The sequence below is a fragment of the Puma concolor genome, chromosome D1, assembly GCF_028749965.1.
Source record: "Puma concolor isolate L17-30 chromosome D1, mPumCon1.1.hap2, whole genome shotgun sequence".
NCBI classification, from domain to species: Eukaryota; Metazoa; Chordata; class Mammalia; order Carnivora; family Felidae; genus Puma; species Puma concolor.
Window position 1 is genome coordinate 9,537,276 of NC_141676.1, and position 14,487 is coordinate 9,551,762.

The window sequence follows — 14,487 nt, forward strand, 5'->3', positions numbered from 1 at the left end:
AAATGCTCGTTCATATCTTTTGCCCATTTTTCTAATTATTTTATATATATTTTTTAATTGACTTGAGAGTTCCTGTTCCTTTTATATTCTAGATACTATAACTTTGTTGGTTATGGCTCCTCTTTTTATTTTTTATTATCACTATTTTTAATGTTTTTATTTTTGAGAGAGAGAGTGCAAACGGGCGGAGCAGAGAGAGAGGGAGACACAGAATCCAAAGCAGGTTCCAGGCTCTGAGCTGTCAGCACAGAGCCCGACGCGGGGCTCGAACTCACAAACCGCGAGATCCTGACCTGAGCTGAAGTTGGACACTCAACCGACTGAGCCTCCCAGGTGCCCCATGGCTCATCTTTTTATTTACTTTATGGTGTCAGTTGATGAAAAGAAGTTCTCAGTTTTAATGCAGTTGGATTTACCAGTCTTCCTTCATGGTTAGTGCTTTTTATGTCTTTTTATTTTATTAAAAAATTTTTTTAATGTTTATTTTTGAGAGAGAAAGAGACAGAGCATGAGCAGGGAAGGGGCAGAGAGAGTGGGAGAGACAGAATCCGAAGCAGGCTTCAGGCTCTGAGCTATCAGCACAGAGCCTGATATGGGGCTTGAACCCATGAGCTGCAAGATCATGACCTGAGCCGAAGTCGGACGTTCAACTGACTGAGCCACCCAAGCGCCCCTATTTTTTTTTAGAATCCTTCCTTTCGTGGGGCACCTGGCTGGCTCTATCAGTAGAGTATATGACTCTTGATTTTAGGGTTGTGGATTCGAACCTCACATGTTGGGTGTAGAAATTACTTAAAAATCTTTCCTTTCTCTGAAGTAAAAAAGATATTCTCCTACAATTTTTTCTAAGAGTTTTTCTTTCCATATGTAATCTAGCTGGAATTAATTTTTCCGCATAGTGTAAGATAGGGTTCCAATTATTTTATCCATATAGGCTCGATCATTTGTTCCTACATGATGTATTTGATGGTCCCTTCCTTTCCCCACTGATCAGCAAGGCTATATCTGAACATCAGAGCTCCAGATATATGTTGGTCTTTTTCTGGTTTCGATTTCATCAGTCTATATATGTTCATTCTTGAGCTAATATCATACTGTTTTTAGTACTAGAGTTTTATAAGTCCTGATAGCTGGGGAGTAAGGAAGTGCCTCATTCTTCAGGGATGTCTTAGATATTTTTACTCTTCTATATAAATTTTAAAATCAGCATGTCATATTTAAGAAAAACGCTGTTGGAACTTTTATTACAATTGCATTGAATACGTAGATCGAGTTCGAGAAAACTGGCATTTTGGCGAAATACCTACTTTTAGAATTTGTATCATTTTGATATTTTTATTATAGGAATAATTTAGATTATATAATAATACTGTAATTATTATAATTTTATAATTTGTATCCAAAATTAAAATTTCCTCTATAATAAGTCTTGCAAGTGTTTTGTTAGATTTATGATAGGTTCTTATCGTTTATTGCTATAGTAAATAATGTATTTTTAAAATTCTATTTTTCCAACTTCTACCAGTGTACAGAAATGTGAATAATTTTTATATTGATATTATAGCCAACCTTTTTGCCAAGCTCTCTTTTTATAATAATAGATATAGATAATAGATCATAATAATAGGACTCTATGGAGTCCTTTGGGTTTTGTTTTTTTTTTTCCAAGACTTTATTTAAATTCAAGTTAGTTAGCAGATAGTATAGTATTGGTTTCAGGAGTCGAATTTAGTGATTCATCACTTATGTATAACACCCAGTGCTCATCACAAGTGCCCTCTTTATTTAAAAAAAATTTTTTTTAATGTTTTATTTATTTTTGAGATAGAGACAGAGTACGAGTGGGGGAGAGGCAGAGAGAGCAGGAGACAGAATCCACAAAGCAGGCTCTAGGCTCTGAGCCGTCAGCACAGAGCCCGACGCAGGGCTTGAACTCACAAACTGTGAGATCATGACCTGAGCCAAAGTCAGATGCTTAACTGACTGAGCCACCCAGGTGCCCCACAAGTGCCTTCTTTAAAGCCTATCATCCATTTACCCCATCTCCCCCCAACCTCCCCTCCAATTTGTTCTCTATAGTTAAACCTTTGAGTTTGACATGTAGACAATCATTAGGAAAAAGAAGAGTTCTGATTTTTCTTTTCCAATATTTGTGTCTTAAATTTCTTTTTCTATTCTTATTGCACTGCCTACAATCACCGATATAGTATAGAATAGAAACAATGATAGCAGCCATGCCTGTCTCACTCCTGATTTTAAAAGATTGTTTCTAGAATTTCAGCATTAAGAATATTTGCCAAAAAAAAAGAAAAAAAGAAAGAATGATATTGGCTGTGGGGTTTTGGTGGATACTCTTCATCAATTTAATAAAGTTCCCTCTCATTCCCAGGTTTCCAAATACTTTTTAAAATAAATTGTTTTGTCCACTAATATCTTCTCAGCACCCAACACAGATGCTCATTATATGTTGCTTGAATGAATGCATGAATGAATGAATGAATGAACATGTTTACTGGACTCCTATTTATTCTCTTTTTTTTTTCTTATTGATTTTTGTGAATTCTTTATATATTAAAGATGTCAACACTTTGCCACTTGCTGGGAATATTTTCCCTAGGCCTTTTGCCTTTTAATTTTGGTTATTTTTTGGTGAAAGGAGGAAGATGGAGAAGTTTTAAATTTTAATGTAAACAGATCTATTGATTTTTTCCTTTTGAGGTCTCTTCAAATGCATCTAAGTTTAGAAAGCCTTTACCTCTCAGGATATTTGATAAGTTCATTTCTATTTTCTATGCACACTGCTGTTAATTTAATCTTCCCATAGCAGGGCTCTGATCACGTCACTCCCCTGCTCAAAAATGTTTAACTGTCTCCTTGGAGCCTTTAGAATAAAGTCCAAACTCTTTAACTTGGCCTCTAACACTTTTCGTGATTCATTCCGAGACTGCCTGTGCAGTCTTTTCTCTAGTGTCCCCCAAATCAGCTTGAGCTCCAGCCAAAGGGAAGAGTTGGCTTCTCTCTGTGTGCCCTGCTCTGTCCCACCTCCAAGGCTTTGTTCCTGGCGTTCCTTGGCATAGAATGCCATCCTCCATTTTGTATATTTAAATCCCGCTTGTTCTTCAAGCCCTCTTTTCTCAAAAAAAGCCTCACCTTACCCTTTGAGAGGATAAATGGTAGAGGGATGAGAACATGAGCTTTTGGAGTTAGACAATGTGGATTAAAATCCTAATTTCTTGGGGCGCCTGGGTGGCTCAGTCGGAGAAGCATGCAACTGTTGATCTCAAGGTCTTGAGTTTGAGCCCGCACATTGAGTGCAGAGATTACTTAAACAAATAAATATACTTAAAAAAAAAAAAAAAAAAAAAGAGTCCCTGCCTCATCCCACCATTTTGGAAGGGAGTGAGGTAGGGCCAACCCACCCCCTCTAGCCACATCTGCCTCTGAAAGTTTGGCTGGTTCTCGAATTCCATTAGGTGGCCGAGAACTTTCCTGCTCAGGTGCTGGGAGTGGCCAAACAGGTTCCACCTCCAGGAATCTAACCCAGGCCTCCAGGCACCTCGGTGGGACTCCCACACCCATCTGGGCTCAAAGGAATCCCCTCCCTCCTTTCTTCAAGTGAGCTCCAAAGGTTTTATTGCTGGGAAATATTTAAGTCTCCAAAGGGGTCCACTGGAACGTCCTGTTCCTTGTCATCAGCACCCACAATATGATGGTGTGGCAAGTAGAGCAAAGGTAACCTTTTCAATTTCAAAGTGAGCAAACTGAGGCTCAAACTACCTTCCATATAGTTGGGTCTAGGACTTGTGTGTCTTGTCAGCCTGATTCAAGGGGCTCTGGGAGGCCTGAGCAGCTGTGTTGGGGAATCTGGGAGACCTCTGGTCCCAGGGTGGGAGAAGGTGCGGGAATTCTGGCTACCAGAGCCTCCAGCCTTTGTCTGCAGTGGGTTAATGCTCTCAGAGGCTGGCAGCAAGCCTAGCGTCTGTGTGTTCTCTTTGTGAACCTTCAGTACCCCACTTGCGTAGGTTATCCTGTCTTTTTTATTTTTAATGTTTATTTATTTTTGAGAGAGAGAGAGAGAGACAGAATGCTAGTGGGGGAGGAACAGAGAGAGGGAGACACAGAGTCCAAAGCAGGCTCCAGGCTCTGAGCCATCAGCACAGAGCCTGATGCGGGGCTTGAACTCATGAGCGGTGAGACCATGACCTGAGCCAAAGTCAGACGCTTAACCGACTAAGCCACCCAGATGCCCCTTGTTTGTGTCCTTTAAGGAAGAGGAAGGATGACGATTCAGTGGCGGGGGTGCGTGTGTCTCTGGGGCTGGAGATGAGGGTGGGAACATGAAAATAATGAGAAGACTGAGCTTAGGTTCTGGAGCCCTGGGTTCTAGCTCTACACTCAGCATGCTGCATCACCTGGGATGGTCTACTCTCTCTGGACCCCAATCGTTCTATCTGTAAAATGGGGATAGTAGCAGATGGACCCATCTCTGTGGTGGAATCTTCGCAATCTTAGTGTTCTCAAAGTGCTCTCCTGGGCCTTGGCCCCTCCCCGAGCCCAGACTGTCTCCAGGGCCTGACCTCACCAGGTTGGCCCCACCAAATCTCTGACACCATTTGGCTGCCTCCACCCTCTGCTCTGTCCTCCTCTCGGGGGCCTGAGGCTCATTCCATCTCCCCACCGCACTGGGGCTGGCCAGCCAGTGGTCTTGGTCGGGTCTGGGCAGGGCGTTGGGGGGGGGGGGGCGGCGCTCCAGACTCATATTTGACCTCTTGAGCCTCTCTCTCTCTCCCTGGAGCCAGCATCCTCTCCCCGCCCCTCTTGAAATCTGAGCTCAGGGACCCAGGGAGGACTGTAGCTGCAAAACATTCCATCCAGTTGTCCAAACACTCAGCACAGCTGGCCGAGGGAGGGGCGGCCAGAGCCGAGCTCTCAGGGAGCCCTCGGGCTGTTGTTTTCCTGGGAATGGTGGAGTCCTCCCAAGGAGGGCCAGCCCTGGATGCCCCGAGGGGGTTCACGGCCGAGGATAAAGGTAGAGCTCCCAACACGCACACTCCAGGGCTTGCCCCAGGCCTCGCTTCCCAGTGCCCGGCTCCTGGTGGGGAAGATCCAGGTCCGCCTGGCCAGGTGCTGCGGGTGGCCTTGTGAGCATCCTCGTGATGGGGCCCAGGGCTCCTTGCGGGGGAAGGGCAGCGGGGATGATGAGCTAGCAAGCCCGGGGAAGTGACTTCGGGGAGCAGCTTTTACTGGCAAGCAGTCCCCGGCTGCCTCTTGGCTCTGACTCACCAGTGACCCTGGACGAGCCTCCAAGTCAGTTTCCTCATCTGCAACAGCGGGGCCTGGGCCTCTTCTGGCTCCGATTTTTTTCTAAGTCACAGCCAAGGACAAGGCCCTTAAAGCTCCCCATGAAGTCCCAGCTATGCCTAAATGTCCAGAAGGTAGCAGTTTTTTCTCTACAGCTCCCAAAGCGACTCTGACTCCGTTTCCTCCCCGAGGGGCTGGCTGGTGCTTAGCAGCGAGGGACTATCTCTTCTACACTTTGTCACCAGCCGGACTGAGCTCCTTTCCCTCCCGCCATGTTGGGGTGATGGAGAGACCCTCCCCCCCTCCCGCCTTTCCACACTTCCTGTTTTCCATTAATTGTTTCCAGGTGGGCCCAGAGGTTGCCCTGCAGAGGAAGGTGGGGGCACGAGAGAATTTAGCAGGGGATCCGTGAGGAGCAAAAACAGGAAGGGGGTGGGAGCAGGCCATGGAAAATTCACTGCCAGGAAAGGCAAGGCCAGCATCTGGTTTGCATTAGGCTGAGAGCATCGAAGCCCAGAGCCTGAGTAGGAGATATTGTTATCCGCGGGGCAGGGCTGGGGGGTGGGGGGTGTGACTGCTAGTCAGGAACTGGCGGCTTCTCCCCCACGGGGAGCTCAGAGGCTGACAGGAAAGAAGAGGGAAGGTGACGGAGAAAGGAGTAGAGAGAAATGAAACTCTCATTTCAAGGGTGGCAGACCCTTCACAGATGTTACCTTCTGTGATGTTCACAACCTCACCGGGGACAATCGTGCCCGTTTCACAGATGAGGAAACTGAGTCCCAGAGAGGTGAGGTGATTTGCCCCAAGGCCACAGAGCCAAGGAACCGCAGGAGCAGGATTAGATTTCAAGCCAAATGAGACAGGGTGAAACACACAAACTATCTTGGGTAGACTGAGGCTGACCATGTCCCGGACAAGGGGGTCCTGAGGATTTGGTGGTGAGTGCGGGCCAGCCTCTGCCCACGGGGCCACTCATTTCTCATGGGGGTGTCTGACCGTTCCAATCGTCATGACACAAGGTGGACATCTGTCTGAGGGCTCCCCCCCTCCCATGCCACAGGGGAAGGCTTGCTGGCGGAGGGGGTATTCGCAAAAGAGATTTATCAGCAGTGGGTAGGATGTGCTGTAGGGGACATTGTGTGAGGAAAGCGGAGGTGTAGGGCATGTCTGGGGCAGTAGCAGCTGGCCTGGTGTGCCTTAGAGGGTGAGATTCCATATTACAGTTGGGGAAACCGAGGCACAGAACGTTATATGCCCAAAGGTTTATAGTCTAGAAGTGGGGTGTGAATCCGGCCTGACACCGGGCCTGTGCTCCTCACTGCTACACTGAGGTGTCCATGCACGCCGGTGGTTGATATCGAGGGGATATCGAGGCCAGGGATGGGGAGTGGGGCAGGTGGAGGTTCTTGCCCAAGGCCACACAACCGACTGGTGATAGATAGAGCCTGGGCTGGACGGGCTCTTTCCAACTCAGCAACCTGGCCAAGGAGGGGACAGACAGCTCCGTCTTCAGGCCGAGTGAAAGCCTGGGGCCTTGGGCATGTAAAGGAAAGTTCCCACGACCCCTTAGGGTGTCTTACCTTTCCTGGCCCAGAGCCCGGGGAAGGAGGGCCCCAGAGCCCGGGAAGGAGGGCCCCAGAGCCGTCTGCTGCCCGCCGAGCCACGGGAGTTAATAATTACGGGGTTTCAGGAGATAGAGGCCTGCTGGGAGGGGCCTCCCTCCTGGGCTGCTGCTTCTCAGAGATAGCAAAGGTTAGCGTGAGGCTCAGCCCAGGGGTGGGGGAGAAGGGCTTCTGCTGCTCGCCTGCTTGGCAGTCTCCGGAGGGACCTTCAGGCTGGCCCTGGCAATGGATGCCCCCAAGGAGCACACCAGGTGTCCTGCCCGAGGGACATGCCCCGTGTTCCTGGCAATGAGCTCGGGGGCTGTCCGCTACGCTCCATCGGTTCTGGGACCTGCCCTTGACGGGAACTTGGGAGAGGAGCCTTGGGACCCAGACAGGTGAGCTAGTGACCTTGATCATAGAGGGGAGGGGAGGAGGATTCTTGCCACTCTGCAGGGGCACTGGGGAGGAGGGGGTGAGAGGCCAGGCTCCTGACGGGGGGACTGGCATGGAATCATGAGGGATTTCATGAGCCTCCTACAAGGTCAGTTGCCAAGGGGTGACCCTGATTCTCTAACTTGGTGGTTGTACAGACACAGAATCTGAGGCTCAGAGAGGGCAAGGCACATCTCCTGGGTCACACAGTGAGCTGAGGAGAGACCTAAGTTCAGAATCAGGGCCTGGGTCATCCAGGCCGGCAGTTTCCTGCTCATCTGTTTCCAGCCAAGGGTCTGTGGTCAGGGCTGTCAGGTGGGGATGGGGATGGCAGGGAGGAGGGTGGGGAAGGGCAGTGTTTTAAAGGCAGAGGACACACCTTTCACTTCTCCCTCCCCTCCAGCTGGCCAGGCCTCTCCTAGGCTCCCGGTTTGTTGTCTGACTGCACGTAGCTGCAGCCTCTAGTGAGTTCTCTGGCTTCTGGGCTGTCCTTCCAGAAAACTGGTGTAAGGGGTCTCAGCCCCATCACCCCTGGCTGTGTGATATCAAATAGGTTCCCGAACTTCTCTGAGCCTATCCTTTGCAGCTGAGGAGCAGAGCTCAATGGGCGGTGGGAGGAGCTAGTGAGACCCTGGAATCCACTGGATGACCACTGGATGTATAGATGACATGATGTTTTTGGGTAGTACTTGGGTGTCTGTGCTCCCAGAGTGGCGATCCCACATCTGTCCTTGGAGGCCTCGCTTAAGGGCCTCCACAGCCCACTAGCCATCCCCCCTCCTGCTAAGGACTCTTCCTCTGGGCTGACACCCTCTCCATGCCTTATCTCCCACCAGTCTGGGTTACCCTGACTTGGACCAGGTCTTATCTCCTGCCCAGGCTTATGAAGTCTTGGAGGGTAAAGGCCCTGTCCTGAGCTCTATTTGTGTCTTTTCCTCCTTCCTCTAAATAACGAACAGAGCACGTGTCGGGAAGACCACTGTTGCTCAACGCTTATTTGGTATAGAATTCACGTCAACAAACATGATGACATCTGCTTTGGGCCAGACTCTGGGATGGGCTGGGGTAGGTGGAGAAACACTGCACCGAGAAGGACCTGGTCCCTGCCCTTGAGAAACCACAGTCGGGGAAACAATTGCCCCACAGAGTGAAGGGCGTTGGAGGCCTGGGTAGAATGATTCTGGTAGGTCAGAAGGGATGTCACAGTGGCCTGCACAGGTTGTGCACTGCACGAGGTGCCAGCCAAGGGAGTGAGTGAGCAAGGCATGAAATCTAGCCTGCCCTCCACTCGCCAAGTCCTGTACCTTGGCATGGGCTGTGCCCACCTGGAAAAGCAGTACTGTTTTCTATTTTTGCCAAGGACACCATGCACTTAGCAAGGTGTGCCCTGGGCAAGCCGTGACCCTGGAAGTGGAAGTCCTTGTGAGTATGTCTCCCACCCCCCTTCTCCCTCCCATATCGGAGCCCCAGGATAATAGAGCATGCGTCTGCAATTTCCCTTTGGATCCCTAGCCCTTGTATGGTCCACAGTTTGTGTTCCGAAGGGGTACGTGAACGAAGGAACAAATGGATGAATGAAAGAAATGTGTGTCCCCAAATGAAGACCTGACAAATTCAAGCCTGTGGTTTCAGCTCTGTGGGCTCGGAAGAGTAGTGCCCTGAGTTCTGGTAGCTTCTGGAAGGGAAGCACCTCCTTCCTCCTGGCCTCCCAGGCCTCCCTAGACATGGAGGGTGGAAGCTTCCGTCCCTGGCGGGAGATTAGAGCTATATTCTCACTGGATCCAGCCCCGGGCTGAAGTCGAGGCCAGTGATCAGGGCTCAGGACGGGTGACAGAGGGACGGAGGGACTCAGGAACAGGAAGACCAGTGGTCTGGGATGCAGAAAAAGGTTTTGCAGAGGACGTGAGACCAGACGGGTGTGCTTGGTGGGGGTGCATTCCCCTTAACTACAGATGCTGGGGAAGACAGGGAAGGGACGGGCAGTGAACCCGCTGTTCAGAACAAGACGGAAAGGCCCCTTTGCGGGGCTGGCGGGGGGTGTCCGGGGTTGAAGACTCGGGCCAAAGGTGGGTCCTCCCTTGGGAAAAGCGGATAGGCACTCAGAGTAAACCCGAGGAAGCTTGTTTTGGGGGCCTGGCCCCTTTCCCACCACGCAGGAGCAGGCACAGAGCGGGGAGCCCAAGGAAGGAGAGCCCCGGGGGGAGGGGGGGCGGGGTGTGGGCGTGGGAGGGTGTCAGCAGGCTCTCGGTGACAAGTCGCCAAGCTTCTTGATGCAGCGGTGGCCCAGGGCTCGGGCCTCCCTGCGCCGGGGCCGCGGGGGGCCTAGAGACGAGTCGGCCGCGGGCTGCGGAGCGCGGCGCGAGGCGCAGGACGCCGACACCGGGCTCCTCCCCCCACCCCGGCTCCCGCGGGCGCACCGTCCCGGGGCGCGCGGCCGGCGGAGGGGCGGGGCCGGGCACGTGTCCTCGGGCCACCCCCTCGGCCACGTGACCCGCGGAGGGCAGGGGCGGGCTGGGCCGGGGGGCCGCGCGGCCGGCGGGGCTGCGGGAGGGACTGACAGGCGGCGGGCGGGGACGCGGCGCCGGGCGGCGCAGGGAGCTCGCGGCGGCGCCGGGATGTGGAGCGGGTAGGTCCGCGCGCGCTCGCCGCACCGCGCCGGCTCGGGCCGCGGCAGCCCCCCGGGGGTTGGGGGTCCCTGCCGCGTGTGCCCTCTGCCCGCGGCGGAGGGGCCCCCTGTGGCCCGAGGACGGGCGAGCCAACTCGGGGCGGAGGTGGAAGGACACCCGGCGGGGGGCGGTCGGGGGTCTCCGGGAGGGTGGGGACTGTGAAGGGTGGGCGGCAGACCTTCCCCGGCGGGACGGCGCCAATTCCTAGCTCCTCTGGAGCGCCAGTGAGGAGGGAGGCAGCGGGGGGTGCAAGCCAGAGTAAGTCTGGGGGGCGCGCCTGGAGGAGGGGGCCCCCAAGCCTGGATGAACCTTTGGAAAGCAGTGCAGTGGGGGAAAGGGGGCCGAGTCTCTGCCAAGGTCGCTAGTAAGTTGATGGAGCTCCATCTGGGGCTGCTGGCTCCGGCCTGGCTCGGAGGTGTGGGGTGGGACCTCCTTGCGGGCTGAAGGAGGGCGGCACAGCCGTGGGGCCCGGCTTGGTGGCCCCAGTCCCCGTGACTGTTTATTGGCTGTCAGGGGTGATCCCAGTCTCTGGCCCACCTGGCGTGGGACCCCTGCCCTGGCCGTGCAGAAAGCCTGTGGTCTTGTCAGGAACTTGGGCAAACACTTCCTCTTCCCCATAGCCTGGAAAGGCCAGGTCCTGGAAGAGATGTGGCCAGAGTGGGGTGGGTTGTATTCCTGTCAAGAACTGGGCCAACTGGGTGGTCCCAGGACAGGGCCCCTTCCCAGCCACAGCTGGGGAGTGAGGGAAGCCTCTCGGGAGACTGGCAGGTTGGAGAGGTTTCTAATGTGGGCTGGGTCCACTTTACTCCAGGCGCCCAGCAAAGCTGGAGCTGAGATGCTAGGGAGTTGTGGGGCTTTGTCCCCAGCAGGGGGTGCTGAGAGAAAGGGCTCCTGGTAGGGGTGAGGTGTGGAGAGGGGTGAGACTCTTAAAGGGTGAAAGTTGAAGCGGAGCCTGTGTGTTCTTTGGAAACGTAATCACCACACCATGACCACTACCACCCCCACCCCGCCCAAGAAGAGTGAGTTTCCGGAAAAAGTGGTTAATGTGGAACCTGGTGAGATTAGCGCAATCCTTGCCTGAGGTTAACTGTGTTTAAGGGGCAGCCTAGTCTGGAAGAAGCTTGTGACCCCACGTGTTGGGGCCACCCAGGCAAAACACAGTCGCTGAGTTGCTGTGTGATCTTGAGCGTATGGCCTCACTTCTCTGGGTCTCTGGATGAAATGAGCAGGTGATCCAGGCCCAGAGTGTTCTTCCCTGGAGGCATCCAGGCCAGGGCCAGACAGACAGGGCTGGGAGCCGTCAACAGATAGACGCTCTCTTTAAAGACAAAGTCAAAAAGACTCCAGGTCTTGGAGAAGACCCCTAGTCCGGCCTCCCTGCCATATTTCCAAGAGCCTTCTGGATGAACCAGGCTGCCAAGCTGACCTCCCCACGCCATGATCCTCAATATAGCTCACCTTTTGCATGTACGTTTGGACCCCTAGGGCCTCAGGTACAGAGCACCTAGCAGGTGCTTTATAAATGCAGATGGAAAGCATAGGGGGCAGAAGGAGGAGCTGGACCTGGAAATGAGAGGCAGAGTTTTGGGGTTCCCCTGAGCACTGCATTTTTATGGACTCCCCTCCCCCGACTTGGATATTGGAGGCAGGGACTGAAGAAGGATCAGGGGCCAAACTGCCAGCATCCACTGGGGGTCTGGTGTCCTGGAAACTCATCCAGACCCCAGCAGGAGCTGGAAGGGACCCTGCTTGGGGTCACACTTGCCCACGTAAGTCTGACTGAGCTGCTTGGGCTTGTGGCCTCCAGTGGCTCATGACAGTCTGGGTAGGTATATATTTGGGCCCTCATTCTAGAGTATGAGTCGGGGATCAGGAGTCAGTGGCCCTGGCTAAGCTGTCAATGTCCCTGGGGTTCCGTTTTCTCATCGGTAGGTGAAGAATAGCAGCTGTTGATGGCTGGGTCCTGGTGCCAGTTCGCCCCCTTGGCCCCGGACCCAGGGCTGCTCTCCTAGGGTGGGTGGCAGGGGCAGGACTCTGCAGGAGCTCAGGCAGGCCCTCTTCCTGGGGATTCCGTGAGCAGGAGCCCTGAACTCTGAACCCAGAGGCAGCTCCCCCATAACTGGGATACTCCCCTCCCCATTTCCCACAGTTTCCCACGTCCACAGTCTTGGTGGCCAAGCCTGCTCTGAGGACAGCATCTTGGGTATATCTGCGGCTGACGTGGTGCTGGGCACTTGGGGCTCGGTCAGCAAAGACCAGAAATTGAGTTCTGGGCTAGTTTTCTGCCGCTAAGCGGCCACATGCCATTGGTCTAGCCCCCTGGTCTCAGTTTCCCTATCTGACAGATGGGGCCAATCATACTTCTCTCTAGGGAGGGCCAGTCTCTGACTGACTCCTCAGGAATGAAACAAGCCCCCCCCAACCTCCCAGGGATGGAGGACTGTGTCCTAGCAGGCAGGACCCTTCTGGGGGGGGGGGCGCTCCAGGGCTGCACATAGGCTGTGTGGCCTTGAGCAGGTCACTTAACTGCTCTGGGTGTTGATTACCCTACGGGGCTTGGATCTGGGAGCCCCTGCCGGTTGGGTTGGGCCGAGGTCACAGGGGTCCGGAAGTATGGCCTGGGGGCTTCAGGAGCAGGAGGGTCCAGGGCCTCCTCCCTGGGAAGCAGTCATTCACCTTTCCCAGCTGCTTCTTCCGGGGAAGCTCTCCTGGATCTAGGAGAGCTATTGGACTTTCAAGGTCATAGGGCGTCAGATTCTTCTAGGACTAAGCAGGAGGATGTGAGACATGTGCTGTGTGCCCCCTTGCTCGGCGCCCACCCTCCCAGGCCTTGTGTTGGCTACCAGTGGAGACATGGGGCTGGATTTCTTGTCTGGGCTGGGACCGGGTTGGCAGCCCTGGGGCTGTGGCGGGGAACGGTTTGCTTGGTCTGGTCCACCGGGTTCAGGTGTCCAACCTCCCTGCTTTCCATCCCGAGGCTGTTGCTGACCTCCGCCCTCCAGCTCTGTTTCCCCCTTGCACCTTCTCTCCCCGCCCCCCACCCCACGCTGGCGTCCCACTCAGTTTGCAGGCCTGGCCTCCTGTTCCTATGTATGAAATATATGACACCCTTGTCCTGTTCTTCTGGAACCTTCCCTTCTCAACCCTGGCAGTGGCTGCTCCTCAGACCTCCAGGCTGGCTCTCTGGCCCTAGGCACTGCAGTTTTGTTTTGTTTTTTTTTCCCCTGTCCCTCTCTCCAGCCCCAGGTCGTGCCACAGTCCCCCCAGCCCTGAGTCTTTTGTGTCTGCGTGGCCTGTGCACAGCCCCCTCCCGGCCCACAGACTTCCTCAAACCCCATCTGCATCCCGCCCCACTTCTCCAAAACCACCATTCATCTTTCCTCCCGTCTGGATTTTTCCGGCTGACGCGTCACATGATGCGATAGAGCTGGGACTCTGGGTTCAGTTCCCACCCTGTCACTTTTTGGCTGTCTGTTCCGGTCAGGTCGCCACCCCTCTCTGAACATCACGTGCCTCATCGTCCAAAGCGGGCTAGGGAGAGCATCTCCCTGCCGCGGCATCGTGAGGTTGGGACTCGAACACAGCTTGACGGTTTGGAGCTGTAGACTTAGCCCCTCTCTGTCAGCTCAGCCTGGCCGGGCTTGCTGGCTAGTCAGGGAGCCTCTGCAGGAAGCCTTTCCTGGGACCCCCCGCGGCCCCCAGACCAGAGTCACCTGGCTGTCAGCCTCGGTGCCCTCAGGGCTTACGGGAACACCTGTGGGTGCATGAGCACAAGTCTGAACTGGGCCCCTGTGCCGTGGCACCACCCTGTAGACCGGATCCGCCAAAGCCACCCTGTTGGCCCCCGGGCAGAGACTAGCGGTCCCATTGTGTCCCGGTGGTCCCAGCTCTGCTCCCTCCAATTCCAGAGCCTCCCTAACCAGCTCCTTCCAGCTTCTTTAATGAACCTGTCATGCCCATCAGCACAGGGATCTTTAATTCAAAGAGGTGACCTGGGCCCTGGTCAGTGGACAGGGAGAGACCGCGGGGCAGAAAGACCTCATGGCGGGCCGGTTGGGCTGGAGATGGGAAGAGGTATGCAGGATCCTCGCTGGGCCCTCCTGGCCCCTGGGAGTGACCTCTGCACAGGCCATCCTGGTCCAGTGGGGGTTTCCGGGTGACTGAAGACCATAGGATCCAGGGGACCTGATTCTCATTTTGCCATTTTTTGTGGATGGAGACAAAGCCATGCTGGCTGGCCTAGGGCAGGATTGGCGGGGGTGAGGATTGCTTTACTGCACCCCCACCCCCTTGTGTGTTTCCTGGGGAAGTGACCCAGTGGGGCCTTTCCTGTATAAACTGTCGTGGGCTCCGGGCAGTGGAGCCGGTTCAGGATGGAGGGTGTTGGATGCTCCCACTTTCCTCTGACCTTGACTCTTACTATCTCCTGCCTCTAACCCCTTCCCAGGGGCCCCTGCGGCGTATTGTGGATGCTGGACTCTGTT

The 14,487-nt window shown here is 54.1% G+C and overlaps 1 protein-coding gene across 9 annotated transcripts in view; it reads left to right on the top strand.

The window, feature by feature from the left end:
* Positions 1-14,487, top strand: part of RAB3IL1 (RAB3A interacting protein like 1) — a 42,356-nt gene that overhangs the window by 14,997 nt on the left and 12,872 nt on the right. The window contains exon 1 of one of the 9 annotated variants that reach the window (XM_086677193.1): positions 7,078-7,300. The exons of 5 other annotated variants lie outside the window; for them this stretch is intronic. In XM_086677193.1, the coding sequence (XP_086533319.1) occupies positions 7,149-7,300 (152 nt within the window). In that variant the 5' untranslated portion in view covers positions 7,078-7,148. Of the gene's footprint in view, positions 1-7,077; positions 7,301-9,808; positions 9,964-14,487 lie in introns of those variants that run through there. 3 more of the 9 variants (XM_086677194.1, XM_086677187.1, XM_086677190.1) reach the window with 3 other exon arrangements.